This window comes from Eublepharis macularius, chromosome 4 (genome assembly GCF_028583425.1).
Source record: "Eublepharis macularius isolate TG4126 chromosome 4, MPM_Emac_v1.0, whole genome shotgun sequence".
Classification (NCBI taxonomy): domain Eukaryota; kingdom Metazoa; phylum Chordata; class Lepidosauria; order Squamata; family Eublepharidae; genus Eublepharis; species Eublepharis macularius.
The window spans coordinates 162,836,254-162,854,425 of NC_072793.1; the positions used below are offsets into that span (position 1 = coordinate 162,836,254).

The 18,172-nt window shown below is 42.8% G+C and overlaps 1 protein-coding gene across 2 annotated transcripts; it reads right to left on the bottom strand.

Moving 5' to 3' along the window:
- Positions 1-297: 297 nt before the first annotated feature.
- LOC129329072 (zinc finger protein 271-like) lies at positions 298-16,975 on the bottom strand. Of its 2 annotated transcripts, XM_054978481.1 has the most exons (7): positions 16,360-16,975; positions 14,152-14,227; positions 13,712-13,838; positions 10,607-10,720; positions 10,261-10,356; positions 7,165-7,254; positions 298-3,520 (listed from the first exon to the last, which is right to left on the bottom strand). In XM_054978481.1, the coding sequence occupies exons 2-7, from the start codon at positions 14,173-14,175 to the stop codon at positions 1,395-1,397; spliced, it is 2,577 nt and encodes an 858-aa protein (XP_054834456.1). In that variant the 5' UTR covers positions 14,176-14,227; positions 16,360-16,975; the 3' UTR covers positions 298-1,394. The 2 variants fall into 2 exon arrangements, with proteins under 2 accessions (XP_054834456.1, XP_054834457.1); XM_054978482.1 differs by lacking the exon at positions 14,152-14,227.
- Between the last annotated feature and the right edge of the window lie 1,197 nt (positions 16,976-18,172).

Consider the following 18,172-nt stretch of genomic DNA (forward strand, 5'->3'; position numbering starts at 1 on the left):
GAATGAGCCTACCAACCTGTTCCTTGATATAATTGAACTTAAAGATGTCACTGCTGAAGGAATACTCAAGTCGCTGATGACCCGTTTAAGGGAACTTGGTTTTCATGATGATTTTCTGAAAGAAAATTTCTTGGCAATTGCAACTGATGGGGCTGCAGTAATGCTTGGCCAAAAGAAACGTGTAGTGACACTACTTAAAAGTCAGTTTCCCAAAATTTTATTTTGGCATTGTGCTAATCACAGATTAGAACTTTCTGTGTCAGATGTAATTAACAAAGACTTCCCATCACAAGTAAACCACTTCAAATTGTTTATTGATAACCTGTACACCAGTCCCCTAAAAATGCAAGGGAATTAAAATGTCATGCGGAACAGCTTGACAGTGAAATTTTAAGAATTGGGAGGATTTTAGATACTAGATGGGTTGCTTCCAGTTTTAGAAGTGTTTCTGCTGTATGGCGAAATTTTGAGGCTTTGGTTGCCCATTTCAAAAGTGCTAAAGTAGATGACAATGGAGACAGAACTGAGCGAAGCTTGTATGAAGGACTGTTACGAAAAATCGCCAATATCAGTTTCATTTTAGATCTTGCCTTGATGTGTGATGTTCTTCAAGAATTAGCAGAACTTAGTACAGAATTGCAAGCACATGGTATCACACTTTACTCTGCTCACATAAAAATAACCAATCAACTTAAATTGTTAGATGAAAGGAAGACAAACATGGGACATTAGCTGGAAGCCTTAAAAGCAGAAAAAAGTTTGGACTTAGAGGAGTTTCACTGGAAAACGGGGCAAGACAGCGACAGGGAAATCGTATTGATCCAGTAAAACTCTATGACAGTCTGAAAGCCCATATGGAGAGCTGACTTTTAGCAAGAGAAGATGCTGAAATTCCACAATGGGCCAAGGTGCTGGATTGTAAAATTTGGCCAGATAATCCTCCTTTAACCTTTGGTGAAACAGAAAAAATGAACTTGTGTGAAAGATTTGGACTTCCCGATAGACAAATCCTAAGGAGTTTTTGAGAGTATCTTTCAGAAAAGAAGGTTCCATCATCTCTTATGCCTCTTTTAAATGCAATTTAATAGTGACTCCAACAAGAGCTTCATTGCATTTTAAGCACTGTAGCAAACTTAATGTTTATAAAATTGGTAGGCCCCCCTTTGAGTTTGTTTAAGCCTTCAGTGTATGTAAATTCATGGTTTTTGAAAGGACAACATCTGGCGATGGATGCCAAAAGCAAGCAGAGGAATCGGGAAGATGTTAGGGAACACAACTTCATGCCAATCTGGAAGTTATTGTGAGCTGTGTAATATGAGGTAATGCATGTTCTTAGTAATTTTGTCCATTGACTGCATTTTTTTTTCCGATTTGGTAATGGTAATTTTCTTGTGTCAAACTGAGAGTACCCTTAAACATTTTTTTAGAAAAAAAGCACTGCTTTCACCACAGTTGGAGCATGAATATGGTTTCTCCCCAGTGTGGGTCTTCTCATGTCTATTAAGGTTTGATGTCTGTGTGAAGCTTTTACCACAGAATGAACATTTATAGGGCTTCTCCCCAGTATGGGTTCTTTCATGAGTAAGTAGCTGTGATCTTTTAGTAAAGCTTTTGTCACAGCTGATGCATTTACACAGTTTCTCCCCTGTATGGGTTCTCCTATGTGTAATCAAGCTAGAACTGTCACTGAAGTGCTTTCCACATTCAAAGCATTTATACGGCTTCTCTCCAGAATGGATTCGCTCATGAGTAAAAAGATTTGTTTTACGACTGAAGCTTTTACCACAGACTGTGCATGTATGAGGTTTTTCTTCTGTATGGATTTTTTCATGCCTAAGATGAGTTGCTCTTTGACTGAAACTCTTTCCACAGATTGAACATGCATACGGTTTTTCCCCTGTGTGAGTTCTCTCATGAGTAGTGAGGTTGGATCTCTGCTTGAAGCTTTTACCACAGACTGAGCATCTGTATGGTTTTTCATCTGTGTGGATTCTCTCATGACTAAGAAGCCTTGATCTTTGCCCAAATGGTTTCCTGCAGATTAAGCACACATAAGGTTTTTCTCCATTGTGCATTCCCTCATGTGTAATCAGACCTGATCTCTGTCTGAAAAATTTACCACAGATTGAACACGTATATGGCTTTTCTTCAGTGTGGGTTCTGCCATGTGTTATCAGCCCTGACTGCTGACTGAAACTTTTACCACAGACAGTGCAAACATACGGTTTTTCTTCTGTGTGGATTCGCTTATGACTAACAAGGCTTGATCTGTGTTTGAAACTTCTACCACAGATGAAGCACATATATGGTTTCTCTGCTGTGTGTGTTTTTCCATGTGTTATAAGGTTTGATCTTTGATTGAAGCTCTTCCCACACACTGAACATGCATATGGTTTTTCTTTCGTGTGGATCCTTTCATGACTGATCAGGTTTGATTTCTGATTGAAGCTTTCCCCACAAATTGAACACGGATATGGTTTTTCTTTTGTGTGTATCCTTTCATGACTAATCAAGTTTGTTCTTTGGCTGAAGCTTTTCCCACAAATTGAACATGGGTATAGTTTTTCTCCTGTGTGGGTTCCCTCATGGGTAATAAGGTTTGATCTTTGACTGAAACTTTTTCCACAGAGTGAGCAGGTATATGGTTTTATTCCTGCATGGCTTCCTTCATGAATAAGAAGGTTTGATCGTCCTTTGAAGCGTTTACCACAGATTGAGCACTGATGTGGTTTCTCTTCTGAGTGGGTTCTCTCATGTGCAAAAAGGGCTGAACTCTGACTGAAGCTCTTTCCACACTGGGAACATTTATATGGTTTCTCTCCTGTATGGTTCCTTCTATGAATAAACAGGTGATTTCTCCAATTAAAGCTCTTGCCACAGTCTAAACATGTATACGGTTTAGGTCCTGTATGGATTCTCTCATGTTCGATAAGAAGTGATCTCCAGTAGTAGCTTTTCCCACAAACTGAGCATGAAAATGGTTTTACTCCTGTATGGCTTCCTTCATGGCTAATAAGGTAGGACCTTTGACTGAAGCTTTTCCCACAAACTGAGCAGGTATATGGTTTCTCACCTGTATGAATTATTTTATGTTTAGTTAGGTTTGCTGACTGGCTAAAGCTTTTCCCACAAATGGAACACTGATACGGCTTCTCTCCTGAATGAATTCTTTCATGATTAATGAGAGTTGTTCTTTGATTGAAGCTTTTCCCACAATCAACACACTTATATGGTTTTTCTCCTGCATGCCTTCTCTCATGTATAATAAGGAGAGACTCTTTGATCCTCTTCTGTATTTCAACTTCACTGACTTCAGTATCACTTGTCTCAGGTAACATTTTTCCTGGTCTCTTTCTCTCGTGGATTCCCTCCTGCCCCTTTGTACAGAACAGACTCTCATAGGTATCTCCCTTTCTGAGGCAATGGAAGCTTCTCTCTTTGACAATTCCAAATGACATCCCATTGCATTCAACTTGCTTTAGATCTTTTGACAGAAGATTCTCTTCACCTTTTACAAGTCCTTTGAATTAAGAACAAAACAAAAAATTAGGACAGAATGGATTCCTGACAAAAATGTGAACAGTGATATAACAGCAGGATGAGAACTTACTTACTCAAAGGCAAGACTAGGCCTTTTTTTCCAGTTATGACATCAAAAGAAGGGGGATATCTTAAATTTGCATACAAGTAACAGTTATGTCCAATAATCTTTTTGTGTATAAGGTTTTTGGGGAGTGTCATCTTATATTCAGGTCATCTTCCTTTCAAGTAAATACGGTAAGGTTAAGATGGCAAAGTCAGACAAGAAGAGGGAGAAGATAAAAAATACTAAAGAGGGAAACCTCCTGATATGACTGTTAACAAAGAAGCCAAAGCTCAAGGAGATTAGGATTACAATGAAACACCCTGTGAAACATACATAGAATGTCAATTTCAATCTTCTATTTCACATGGACAAATTCCGATTCGTATATACAATCAATCACTCAATCCCGTTCCCAATATGGATATATTATACACATATCATTAAATAGTCCTGTTATTAGGATTCTCTCAGTTTATATCTCTTCAATTGCTCCAAGAACCTAGTGGCTGTCACACAGTGTAGGCAAGCCGCTCGTCCTCCTCCAAGGGTGAAGATAAAGGCAGCACTTCAAGCTGCTGGCTATGAGCTATGCCAGCTCATCTATTTACAGGCTCGTTTCAAGTCCCATCTTCTTCTGGCAGCTGCTACTTTCTCCCAGGGCGTCCTGCAGGCTGCCTGCTCCCAAGGAGCTGCTCTGGAAGCTGCAGCAGCAGTGAAGCTTCAGCCGCAGTGACAGTGGAAGAATCTGCAGCAGATCCTTCCACTGTCGCTGCAGCTGAAGCTTCACCGATGTGGCCGCTTTCTCCAGAGCAGCTCCCCGGGAGCAGGCAGCCCACAGGACGCCCTGGGAGAAAGAAGCAGCTGCCGGCCCCCAAACGAAGCCCTCTTGTGGCTCTTCAGGCAGCAATTCTAACAGAGCGGGGAAGGACCACTCGGACTTCACTTCCCAGGTAACCTTGTGAGAAAAATTTAGTGTTCTCCACGTGAAGAAAGTCACTTGTTGTCACACTCTTAAGTTAACAGATGTTATTCATTTAAGGGACAAGGTTTGAGATGTGGCAATGGAAACATAGTTGGCTCAGGGAATAGGTCAAAATAACCCAGAGGATTGATAGTGATATGTTTTGGGAAATTCCAAGATGAGTTAAAGCGATCCAAGAGGGAGGAATAGTTCTGGGTAAAGGGAAAGTTATGTAACCATGGGCGAGCCAACTCCCAGAACAAAGGAAATTCAGTAAGGTCACAATTGTTTTGCAGAATTTTACTGATTATGGGACTTTCCTTGCCAAAGATAAGATAAATTCCAGGGATCCGATTGGATGAGAGAGGTGGGCAGACTCGCCCAAGAGGGTATGAAAGATGGATGCAGAGCTGAGAAAAAAAACACAGGAGAGGGGGAAGACTGCTCCCCTCTCCACGTCACTCTGGCTTTCAGGTGCCCCACCCAGAAAGATTAACATCTCTCTTTGCAATACAGATCTCCTGGATTGGTGAGATATTATATTGTAGGATGACTTATTTCAAATGTTATTACTTTTGCTTCTGTTGGACTAGTATTGTTAGAAATAAAGTTAAGTTCTAGAATTTTACTTTATGCACTACATGTTTTCCCTTATGTTACAGTTTGGTTCCTTAGAGTCTTGTGCTATAATTTTTAAAGAGATTTATTCTAAATAAATTCTATAATTCTCTGAATTAGTTGTTTGATTCCTTTTTTCTTCTTCTTGGAGGCACACTCTCAGAGCGGCTAGAAAAGATTCCCCTCTTGCAAGGGAGAACTGTTGAGTGGTTATAGAATACCAGTTAACAGAGGGAGAGGCAAGGAAGAGGCAGGTAGGGAGCTTCCTCCCTCTCTATTGCAAGTCCTCCTGATCCAAGCAGGTGTATCCAACTCCAAGAATCAACTTTCCTAGGGTTGGATGGAACTGCTGTGGGGAGAAGAACATAAGAAAACACTTTCCACTGACAGACTACAGGATTAGCCATTTAACTCTAAAAGCATGGGGGGAAATGATACTGAAATTCATTTGGTTAGTTCGACCACTATAGGTAACAAAACAATTCTCTTCTATCCAGCGATTGAGTGAGTGAGTGAGTGCGTTTCCCAATATTTAAACTTTATCATATATGTGCTAAAATAGCTGCCATAAAGGATTGGCATAACCCTGATAATGCCATCCTGGCTTCATATCTTAAACTGAAATAGACAATCGACAACAATCCTCAATAGTTACACCCTTAGAAAACGGCAGCTCTTCTTAGGATTGCATTCTTAATCTGGTTTCAAGAGAGGAGGGTGGAACAAAATAATCTAAAAATACGCTTTAGTCATCCTGTCTGGTATAAAGTTTTAAAAGATACGAGTCCAGGTTTTTCACTTCTGATGTTGGTTTTTTCCGCACTATAAACAACAGAAGGATGCATCATATCTGAGTATCATTCAGCTTTGTAAAGTTCACAGTCTGGACACTGGACAAATATTCTCATATGCACAAGTGCAGAAAATGGAAGGGACAAGACCTCTATTTTTTTCAAGAAAATATGTATTGAATGAGAATGCGAAACTGGCAGTGTCGACCAAAACAGTGCCTTTCTGAGCACATTTACTCCAATGGACTCAGAAGGGTGTCCCTCTGCTGAGGATTGCACTGTAAGAAACTCTTCCTACTGTACTGATAAATTCACTGAAAGAGGAATATAATTTATTATTTTTTGGAATAGCAAATTTGAACTTATCCTTTCACATTTTTTTCCCGTTTTGTACAATTAGCTTTTTGGTACTTACTGTTCTCCTGTGTCCAGTTTTAGATAAAATAATATTTTAAAATATGTCCTTTAGATTGTCGAGGAGTTACCAGTTTTGAAATTAGTATAGTTAAGTCCAAACTATAAAGACACGGGGAACTGTTTTAAGTTGGTATTAGAACACGTGCTCCAACTGCACTTGTAATCTAACTCTGTAACAAAGGTATAAACAATACAGAATGCAAAATATCACATGATATCAATACAAAAGTAAAGTGAGCCATCGCACAGTGGTCCCTGAAGGAAAAGCAAGTGACATATGTGCAGGGCAGGAAAGAGAAGGCATCAGCTCAGTCCCCCTTCCAAACATCTCTCTCCTCCAAGCAGGCCCTGTAAGAGAAGCCCTCCTTAGACTGCCAAGAGTCTCTGGGTTCAGAGAGAGGTGGGAAGAAAGAGAGAGGGAAACTTTTTAACACACACACACACAAAAAAGGAGGTGTGCTCAAAACTTCAATGCAAGTCGCTGTTTCTGCTCACAACATAGATTTTTGGCTGACAGTAAGAAAAACAAAGATTGTTATTCTCACACTTACTTAAAAATTAAAATTTAAATTAAGAAATAAAAATTAAATTAAAAATGTAAAAAGATTCAAGTTTTGTGCTTTTCATTCTTCCTACATTACTTCTGTTTTTTAAAATCGGTTAGCGGGAAGGGAGGGGCAGCCGCGCAAGTAGGTATCTCGCCTCAGGCGCCAGAAACCCTGGCACTGGCCCTGCATATGTGACCGTGGAAACAACTGCTGAATAATTTCTTATCTGGACACATTGCTCACCTGGAGAAGGCTTGCTTTCCCTGGAGACAGGACCAACTGGAACCCAAAGCTCTTCTTCTTTTTCCACTTTGATCACTGCATCAGAAATCTCTGATCACAAAAGAGACAGGAGTGGATAAGCAGCTGTGGTCAACTGGAGCAGTAGCAGCAGATCCTATTTATTTATTTATTGGGATATTTTTACCCTGCTTTCTCCACTGAGTGTGGAATCAATAGAGGAGAAAGTCCCAGGCCAAATCCTATTAGGAAACACACTACACATTTTCCCATGAGTAGACCTTTGCCTTCCCTCCCTAAACTGTGATCTGGTAAAGTTCTGTTTTCTTCCAAAAGCCGCTGTTCTGGAATCCATAACTCTTCCCCGTGCAAAAATTGTGACATGAAGGTAGGTTTGAACATATAAAGTCCTGTTTAGGGACAAAACAGGAAGATATAATGAGACTGAATCCAGCATGTGAAATACATTGTGTCTAGAGACTATTTCTTTCCTCTGTATGCAGGATTCCCCCCTTCTCAGTCTTGGAACATGCTTAGTTGGAAGAACTTTAGGGGGTTTTATTACAGAAAAAGTAGGTTGGATCCAACAGAGCATTTCCGCATGGATTCCTTCTTTAGAGCATGATTTTCTCATCCTCCCCACAAAACACCCTCAAAATGATGTTGAGAGCATTTTCAACTGCTGCAGGAAAGAGGTTGGGAAGAAAATTGTGCTCTGTAGATGGAAATCTTTCCATCTGTGAAAATGCTCTATTGGATCCAAGCCCGCGGTTGCATAAAAAGATACAAATAACTTTAAGAAAGTAAAAAAATGAATGTGAGTATCAAACCAAGGAGAATAGTACAGATAGCTGAACATTATTTTGGAATGTACATTGTACAAATTACAGTAGTACAAACAATGCCTTTCCCCATATTAATTTACTTTGCAATACATAACCTTCTCTAGTTTGTACACATTGTGTTGCCTTCTATGGTTAGGCTGGTGGAAGGTGCTCACAGTTGTGGATCTTTCCTCAGCAGTCCTGTGCAACCTTCAAAAAGTTATTTTGGGGGTTGGGGTGATTCTCCTAGGGAAAAGCCACTGGTTGTGGCAGGCTGTAGTGAAGAGAACTGGGAAAAATCACCCCTACCTCATTTTAGAATCACCAGAAGGCTTGGCAGAGGAAGAGCGACAGAGCAAGAATTCCACTGGCCCAAGTGTACTTTAGGGGAGATTCCATCTGATTCTAGCTTGGAGGCCTCACTTCAAAAAGGATGTGGACAAAATCGAGAGGGTGCAGAGGAGAGTGACGAGGATGATCAGGGGTCTGGAGACAGAGCCCTATGAGGAAAGACTGAGGGCCTTGGGAATGTTTAATTTGAAGGAGATTGCGGGGGGATATGATTGCTCTCTTTAAGTATTTGAAAGGCTGTCATTTGGAGGAGGGCAGGGAGCTGTTCCAGTTGGCAGCAGAGGGTAGGACCCGAAACAATGGGCTTAAATTACATGCACAAAGGTACCGGCTGGATATTAGGAAGAACTTTTTCACGGTCAGAGTAGTTCAAAAGTGGATTCAGCTGCCTAGGGAGGTGGTGAGCTCCCCTTCACTGACAGTTTTCAAGAAGAGGCTGGATGAATATTTGTCTGCGATGCTTTAGGCTGATCCTGCACTGGGCAGGGGGTTGGACTAGATGGTCTGTATGGCCCCTTCCAACTCTATGATTCTATGATTCACTGCAACGCTCCTTCCCCCTAGCTTGGTGGTATTTTGACCATGGGAATGACACAGGATTCCAGTGGAAAAGGGAAGATGGGGAAAGATCAGCCACCTCAAGTACCTTCTGTGTGCACAATCAAAGGATCCAGCTAGACTGGCAAATTCTGACACAAGAGACATATCACTTATAGAGGAAACTCAAATTGAACAAGTAAATGGTATGCAACTGTGGGCAGGGTATGCAATTGGGGGCAGAGTGTTAATAAGGTATTCCCTCCTCTGTCGTCCATATTAACCACACTGTGCAAATATATTTAACACACTGTATGTCAAGCCACACTCGACCCATTTCTTTGCATGCCAAGAGTTTTAAATCCTGAACCAAAGGGAAAGAAACATTCTTTGTTGGAAGGAATTTTATATATGTTGCACATTGTTTCTTGTTCTCTGAACCCAATGCAAATTCCTACCTTGTTCCATGTCTAAAATTGCTTATAGTTTCAAGCTCTACAGAATGCAAGCAGTGTAGTGGTAAAAGGTTTAGAAACAGAGATGATTAAGCCTTCGACAAAATCAGACACTATGGACTCCGTACAAGGTATAAGAGGCACAATAACCCCGTTATAGCAAATAAATGGTTTTTGTGAAGGGTAGAGTGTGGCTTGATTCCGTAAAAATGAAGTGATTATGTAACTCAGTCAGGGGAGTAAACAAAAATCTTTCTCCTAGCTTCTCATATGTGGTTAGATCCAATGAGTGTTGCCAGGTCCCCCAGCCTTAAAACCGGGGGACAGGGTTGGGGGGGCACTCCCAGAGTCCACATGCACACTCTGGAACCTTCCTTGATAAAGAAAGTGAAGGCTCCTGCATGGGGCTTTTTTTTTGCTTAAAATCAGTCAATTTTAAGCAAAATGGTCCCAAGCAGGGGCCTTCACTTCCTTTATCACGCCGGGAATGATACCATTCTCAGCGCAACAAAGAAGGAACGTACCCTGGAGCTCCCAGGCTCATTCCTCATGTCTTTCCCCCCACTAGCTAGGTGAATGTGGAGGGGGGGGAGGCTGAAGCTGGAAGCAGGGGATTCCCCTGCCCCCACCGGGGAACTGGCAGCCGTAGATCCAGCCAGCTTTTCTCTCAGTCTTCCCCAGTTCCATTACAGCCCCTGTCACACAAGGCATTTCCTCATGCAGCTCCCATGATCCCTAGCTCAGCCTTTTTGGTGGTAAAAGGGAATTCCCCCTTCCTTTTTCACCAGTGGAAATGTCAGCTGGATCCAACCCACTCTCTCTGAAAATCTTTGAAGTTACAGGAGAGGTGACGTGTGTGTGAATTTGTAAACAGAAATGAATAACGCGTTGTGAAATAAATTAACTCTGTGCTTTGAATGAGTAGAACTCACCTAAGGAGGTACCTGAGAAGGCGTTGTTTTCTTCATGGATTTCCAGGGTACATGGTTCTTCCTCTTCTTCTAGCTTTATAATCACATCAGGAAACCCTGGCCAGAAGAATAATATTGGACATGTTTCCTCACCTACATGCAACCCAACATGGTGATGGATGACATTCTGACTATCCATATATTTCACTGTTGATTTTATTACTTGTATCAAGTTTTGAGTATATTCCTTATAGAGACCAGCATATCATAAAATTAATCAATTGATAATAATAAGGTTGGATTCCTGTGTAAACGTGGGTGTTACCAGTTTGCTTGCTACAAGCCGTTTTTCTTGCTCTTGTCTCACCTGAATTGTAATCTGACGGGATGACATTTCCCTCCAAGCCTGGCTGATCCGAAATCCATGGCTCTTCCCCTCGTTGAAGCCGGGAGATCAAGTCAGGTTCGAGAACAGGAAACCCTGCTCCAGAGCAAAAGAAAACCAGAGGCAAGGAAAATGTAATATCAGGATTGCTGCATCTCCATGAAAACCACTGGGAAAATGTGCATAAGCTATTGCACTGTACAAACGGAAAATGCAGGAATTTGCCATTAGAGCTAGGCTAAGCTTTCTTTTTTTCTTCCTGTTCCAAGAATAAAGCTTGGGTGTAGTCAGAGGTATAAGCTGAAGAGCAAGAGCCAAAAGGGCTATGGCTCACAGGCTGTGGCCTTGAGTGAGTCACAGTGGGTGTGTTTTTGTCCCCACTGGAGGGGACAGCAGGTAAGAACCCCCAAATAAACATTAAAGAAAATATAAATAAACACAGCTTGTTTCCTTGAAAAAGCCTGAATAAATGCAAAGTCGAGACAATTTGCTGAGGCCAAACAGGAAGTTCTAGAAAAGCTTCATATGCATGAAATTTTAAGAAGGATAGAACTCAAAACGAACAAGCACCTAAAAGTGTGTCTTCCTCAAAAAGGGCATAACCTTTCCAGTTCCACCATCTGGCTTAGAAATATTCAGTACGCAGAAGAAAGTGAAACAGAACTAATGGGCAAGACTAACTGACTACAGAGGTTATTTCCAGCTGATCAACATTTCCTGTTAGAAAAGGCCTATTGATTGCCATTTGTTGTGCTTTTCACAGGGTAACTCTCTGGGGAGGGAAAATTTTACTTCCCTGAGTACATTATTCCCTCCTCTTTGTTATCTACATGCTGGGCCTATGCCGTCATCTTCACCAGCTATGAAAGGCAACGTGTTTGCTCCCTCTAAATGATCATTACAGCAGTCACATAAATCCTCACAGAAAACATAATGAAGTAATCACTGCCATTATCAGAAAACCTCCATCATACTTCTTTAGTCTACAAGTAATTCAACAGTAGAATCCACTATGAGAGGAAGTAGTGATAGCCACAAGCACAGATGGCTTTTGAAAAGGGATTAGACAGATTCATGGAGGAGACGTACCTCAAAGGCTACGAGCCACGATAACTAAATCCTAGGAGGCAGCATCAGGGGAAGGCCTCAGCCTCTGTCCCCCACTTGTTAGGCGTCCATGACAACCAGCTGGTTGCAGTGTGATACAGGATGCTGGGCTAGATGTACCACCGGCCAGATCTAGCAGGGCTCTTCTTATCAATGGGCCATTTCAAAAACCTCAGCTTCAACCATAAGTGTTCTCTAGGCTTTTAAATCAGGGAGGAAAGATTGTTGCCAAGTAAACCAACTCAGTAGGCAAAGAAGAGCCTCTGGCAATGTGTAATAGTTGCAGGGAACCTCAGATAGCAGGTGTTACATATCCCTAATATCGTTTGTGAAGTGCTGGAAGACACACTGGTGTGAATTTTAGCAGCAAGCTCCTTATTTCAGTTGGGCCTTTAGCCACTATGCTTGTCATGTTACCATACCACAGATCTGTCTTCTCCCTCACTGATATGAACTCACCATCCCATATTAAATACACACCAATGATGTGACAATCTTAACACAACTGATTGTGTCTCCAGCAGAGTCTCATGGTTGTGCACTTTATGCCAGCTTTGCTACGTATTACCAGGCCATCACATTCAAGAATTCTGGCTATTGTTCTCTCCTGTGCTTTGGGGATCTCTCTCTCTCTCTCTCTCTCTCTCAATGAAGTGGAGTTGCTTTACCCTAGGGATACTGTCCCTCAGTGTTTAATTCCAGCCTGTTGCTCTTTGTTTAGATTCATTCTTATTAGCATTTAACGGCTTTTATTGTTTTATATTTCTCTCTGCAAACCAACTTGGCTTCTGCATGTCACAGGTGACCACACAATGTGCTCATACGCACTACTGACACACCTCTCTCTTCTCATGCCAAAAATCAGAGTTAAATAATATCTCTAGCAACCTGCGAAGAACAAAGTCAGGTATGCAGCTTATATGAAATGATGCTTCTTTTACTAAACAGGATCAGAATTGAACTTAGCAAGGAGGAAACTAACTCCTGTTGATTCCTTAATCCTGCATTTGTCTTTAACTGCATTTATTTATCTAGATATTTATACTCAGGGCTTTTTTTCTGGGAAAAGAGGTGGTGGAACTCAGTGGGTCGCCAGCACATGGGGCAACTCTTGGTGGGAGGTGGTACCCCTGGTACCACATGTGCATGCGCAAAGTGCATGCATGTTCCCAGAACCAATGACGTCACTTTGAGTCAGATGGAACAAGGGGGGAATTTTTAAAAGTTTAAATCGCCCTTGGTAAAAAAGATCACATGGCTGGTGGCCCCACCCCCTGATCTCCAGACAGAGGGGAGTTTAGATTGCCCTCCGTGCCAGCGGCGCGGAGGGCAATCTAAACTTCCCTCTGTCTGGAGATCAGGGGGCGGGGCCACCAGCCATGTGACCATTTTCAAGAGGTTTCGGAACTCCGTTCCACCGTGTTCCAGCTGAAAAAAAGCCCTGTTTATACTCCACTTTTCAACCCAATGAGGACTCAGAAGCACCTTACAACTGCATTCTCTCCTCCTCCATTTTATCCTCTCATCAACCAACTGCCCTGTGAGGTAGGTTAGGCTGAGAGAGAGAGAGAGAGAGTGGCCCAAGTTCACCCAGTAAGCTTCTATGGCAGAATGAGGATTCCAACCCAGGTCTTCCGGATCCTAATCTGACCCTCAAAACAATTCACCATGCTGTCTCTCTATTATCCATGCAAGAAGGGAAGGGGAGAAGTGACATTTATGAGCTAACCCAACAACAGGCTATATTTATGTGCACTGCCCCCTCACCACAGTGATATCCAGGAGGCAGCTAGGAATACACCTTCTTTCAAAAGGCAACAATTGAACAATTTTAAAATAAATAAAATTAGACTCATACTAAAAAAAAGCTTGAAGATAATTTGTCAGTTACTGAGGGGCATCTGCCAGGAAATTTATGGGAATACTTAGGGGAGATGCAGCAAACTGACAAAAGTTACAAAACAGTTTCCTTCTCCTCACCTAAGGAAGCCACATTCTCATAATTCTCCTGCATGACATCCTGGTATAAAGCTCTTTGATTTGGATCCAGCAAAGCCCACTGCCCTTCTGTGAAATATACGGCTACATCCTCAAAGGCCACCTGTGCCTAAAAGAGGAAAGCAAGTAAGACTTAAGTCAGTTGCTGCTGCCACCTTAGAAACAATCCTAATATGTCAGTCACTGAAACATCCACTCCGTCTGAATGGAAACAATTTCGAATAATCAGGCCTTTTCCTTTCTCACCCACCCAATATTTCCCCTCAGAATCTGAAAATAACAATTACAGTGTTCTTGAGACTACCAGAATGGAGTGCTGGTTGGAGATAAAAATACAATTTTATTCCTTTCTCACTCTCTCTCACACACACATGCTTTATTTCTACCACAAATGTGTCAGCAGTTCCACAGAACCACCATACCTGAACAAGTTCTGCTGCCTCCATTTTCTTTTCCGAAATCCACGGAGAACCAACAGACTTTCCCCCCCCTCACATCCTATGAGAACAGAAAAGATGTCAGATGGGATTTCTCATGTGAACCTATGAAGATGCCTTATGGTGAAGTGGACAATTGACCATCCAGTATTAGAAACTGGCAGCAGCACTCCAGAGTCAGAATCACCACAGCATAGCGGTTAGAGTGTCAGACTAATATAGGGGAACCAGGTTCAAATCTCCACTCTGTTCCTGGACATCCTTGGTTCAGTCACTCACTCTCAACCTAACCTACCACACAGGGGTGTTGTGAGGATAAAGTTTTTAAAAAACAGCTGTTCTGTATCCCCATTGGGGAGAATAGTGGGGTAAAAATACCTTAATAATACATTCAGATAGGACGTGGAACCACCTCGTTGTCCATGACAGGGACAAATACAGATTATCATTGTGTTTATGTGTTCATCTTCTGCTTCCTCTCACACATATTCTGTGATTGAAAGCTTCCTGGTTTGTAAAGCAGCAAGATTCAAGTCCAGTAGCACCTTAAAGACCAAGAGGATTTCCTGAGTGTAAACTTTTGAGAGTCAAAGCTCCCTTCGTCAGATACAAGTAGGAATAGAGATCCCTGAGAGAGAAGGTGGGAGGGGAGTTGCAAAGAAGGGCATCTGGAGGCAAAAGGCACAACAGTACAATGCCACTCGATTAGAGCAGAACTTAACATCTGTGTGCAAGATGAAGAAGCGGGAGAGTATGTTAGCACAAGCAGCTGCATTTGGGCCCGTGAAAAACACAGAGGTCCGGATGTCTGAATGCAGCTCAGGCAAGGAAAGGCCTTTCCCAACACGACATATTGGAGGCTTTCAAGGGTCAAGAGTTCAACTTGTGTATACAAGTATTATATGCTTATCCCTGAGGCTCTTGCCATCTCCTTTTTTAAAACAAACCTTTGAGGTACGTTGGGCTGAGGAAGGGGGACTGGTCCAAGGGCACTCCATGCATTTCATGCAGACTGGGGATTTGAACCAGGGTCCCCTCTAACCACAGTATCACACTGGTTCTCCCAGAACATTTTGTGGGCAAAGCCAGTGCTCTATCACTGAGCCATACATATCTCTGATACCCCCAAGGCATGAGGGATACCATTTCTTTGCACAAACAGCACAACTTCTCTTACTTGGGGGTCAGGGCTCTGACCACATCCCAGGCAATCTGGCTAGAAGGACATAGGAACTGATTTACAGACTTGACGTAAACTGCACTATGTGTAAAGTACAGTTAAAGTCACATCTGACTTATGGCAACCCCTTGTGGGGGTTTCAAGTCAAGGGGCTAACAGAGGTGGTTTGCCATTCACTGCCTCTGTGTAGCAATCTGGGACTTCCTTGGTGGCCTCCCATCCAAGGACTAACCAGGGCTGACCCTGCTTAGCTTGCGAGATCTGCTGAGATTGGGCTAGCCTGAGCCATCCAGGTCAAGGCAACCTACGCTAAATACTACATTTTATTGACATCATATCCTTGCTGTAACCAAACCTCAACCTTCAGAGTAGAAATGCAGATTATGCATACAGGGATGCACTTAACTGCACACAACTCTTGTGCAATACACAAACCAACAAGGTCTCAGCTTATGTGAGGCAAAGAAACAATGACTTAATTACAAATAAGTGGGCCAATTCAAGCCACTGGATGCAAGACTGATGGATACAGCAATAGACGACGACTGAAGAGAAATCAGGTCCAGGGAGAATCAGGTCCGGGGAGATGAGTGTTTTCCCTCAGAAGGCAAAGGCTAGAGCCCAGGAAACTGTCTGACAGAGAATATGGAAAAAGGCAATGCAAGAGGCAGAGCAGAGTGAAATCGATTCCCTGCAGCCTCTTGTGGCATTTAAGGGTAACACAGAAAAACAGACAGATGGAGGTGTACCTGTCTAGTCCAGCATCGTGAGTCTAACAGCCAGAGGCCTCTGGAAGCTCACCGGCATGGTATGAAGACAAAGGCCACCCCGCTGACCGCCCCCATGAGAGCATCAAAGGCAGACTGCCTCGATACATGGAGGTTCCACTGAGCTGTCACAGAAATCTCAAGATAGACATGCCAGAAGGCTACACGATCGAGGGAGAGAGGGGGGCTTTTCTGGCCCTTGGTAACCCTCCCCACCCTCACCCTCACCCTCACCCTCACCCTCACCAAATTTGATCACTCGCGTCCCGGCGCAGCAGATCCCCGTTTCAGTTGCCACAGCCGTTTCTTCCTCTGCTTTTCTGCACCGGCGTTTCTCACCGATTCTTTCTTTATGGGCTTCATAATCTCCACGGATTATCTTTTAAGATAAATGGCATCCGGCTGCCTGTTTGCAGCAAAACCTGATCTTTTAATAACGCTGCAGGGTTCCGTCCTGCCATTTCCTAGGGAGGCTAGTTCCTCGGTTTCCGCTTCTCACCATGTGATCGACTAATGCAAAACCCGATCCTCCTAGAGCTACCAGGCGTTTGAACGCCTTCCTCCGACTTGATGGAGCCGGGGTGGATGTGAAGGGCTCAGGTCTGCTTAAAATCTTTGCCGGCTAAAGTAAAGGGTTGCTGAAGAATCTCCTGGAAAAATCCTTTGCAAAGAGAACTCAACATTGTTCTGGACATTTTAACAATTGCAACAAGCAAGTTTTCGAGAGTCAAACTGCCTTTATCAGACACTTTAGTTAGTCAGTATACCCCGGGAGCAAGCCCCATCCTATCGCAATTCAATTTACTTCCGTGTAGACATGCACGCATAGGATCGTATTGCTGTCCTTGGTTTCTCTTTGAGAATGCAGTCAGGACAGCTTCTGTTCTCGGTGGGGATGCCTTCGCGGCATCTGGTTCTGAGCCCAGCAGTCCCGCATTTAGGGACCATTCTTGAGTTCAGTGAGGAGACTGGCCGGTCCCAAACAAGGACAGGATCTCATTTGCAGTTCCAGATGTGCAGTGCAATCCTAAATCCGTTTACTCAGATGCAAATCCCATGGGTCTGAGAGCCAAAACACACGTTAAGAAAAACCTAGGTTCAGCACGTGTTCTCTTACCTCAAGGTTTGCCGGGATCTGTAGGAGTCCTGGAAGCTTAAAGTAGGCGTCCTGGAAGCTTAAAGATCTGTAGGGGTCCTGGAAGCTTAAAGTCCTGGAAGCTTAAAGGATCTGTAAGCGTCCTGGAAGCTTAAAGGCGTCCTGGAAGCTTAAAGCTTAAAATACAGGCGCCTGTATTTCCCTTTCCTTTTTTGCTGCTCTGTAAATGCTAAACTTTAAGCTCCCAGGACGCCTACAGATCCCAGCAAACCTTGAGGTAAGAGAACACGTGCTGAACCTAGGTTTTTCTTAACGTGTGTTTTGGCTCTTACCCCCTTTTAAGTAAAAGCACAACGTTGAGCTGCTATTCAATGCAATAGATCCAGAGGAGTTAGCCGTGTTAGTCTGTAGTTGCAAAATAGTAGAGTCCAGTAGCACCTTTAAGATGCATCTGACGAAGAGAGCTGTGATTCTCGAAAGCTTATGCTACAATAAAGTTGGTTAGTCTTAAAGGTGCTACTGGACTCTTTACTATTCAGTGCAAGTGCAAGTTCAACAAGTTTATTGACAGGCAGCTTTTTAAAAAAAAGGAGTCCTTGGTCCCACAATTTCTCTTCTTCCCACCCATACTGAATACAAAAAGCAAAGATCTGCGCATCCTTCGGCAAAAATTCTCATCAGCTGGGATCTTAAAAATTCAGCTCCCACCCACTATTGGCAGGATAGGAGGAAATGGCTATAAAAGCCACATCCGCCCTCACCTGGTGAGCTCTTTTATTCATTCCCCTGTGCAACTGAACTCTACAGGAACTGCCCTCTTCTGACTGCAGTTATAAAAAGTTCTCAAAAAGCCTTAAAGTAATTTGTTCAGAGGCAGATGGGGGAGAGGTGATAGTTATTGAGAATACAGTAGGAAGAAACCGGGTTCTAGGCACAGATAGGGACAGGTAAATAAGGAATAAG

What these genes read in the sequence shown, in the direction of transcription:
- LOC129329072 (XM_054978481.1), bottom strand. Translation starts at nt 14,175, where the DNA reads ATGGAGGCAGCAGAACTTGTTCAG. An exon ending in AGGCAGCAGAACTTGTTCAG is followed by an intron (nt 13,839 to 14,151) that starts GTATGGTGGTTC and finishes TTCCTCTTTTAG; the next exon opens with GCACAGGTGGCCTTTGAGGA. An exon ending in GGAAAGCAAGCCTTCTCCAG is followed by an intron (nt 3,521 to 7,164) that starts GTGAGCAATGTG and finishes CTTAATTCAAAG; the next exon opens with GACTTGTAAAAGGTGAAGAG.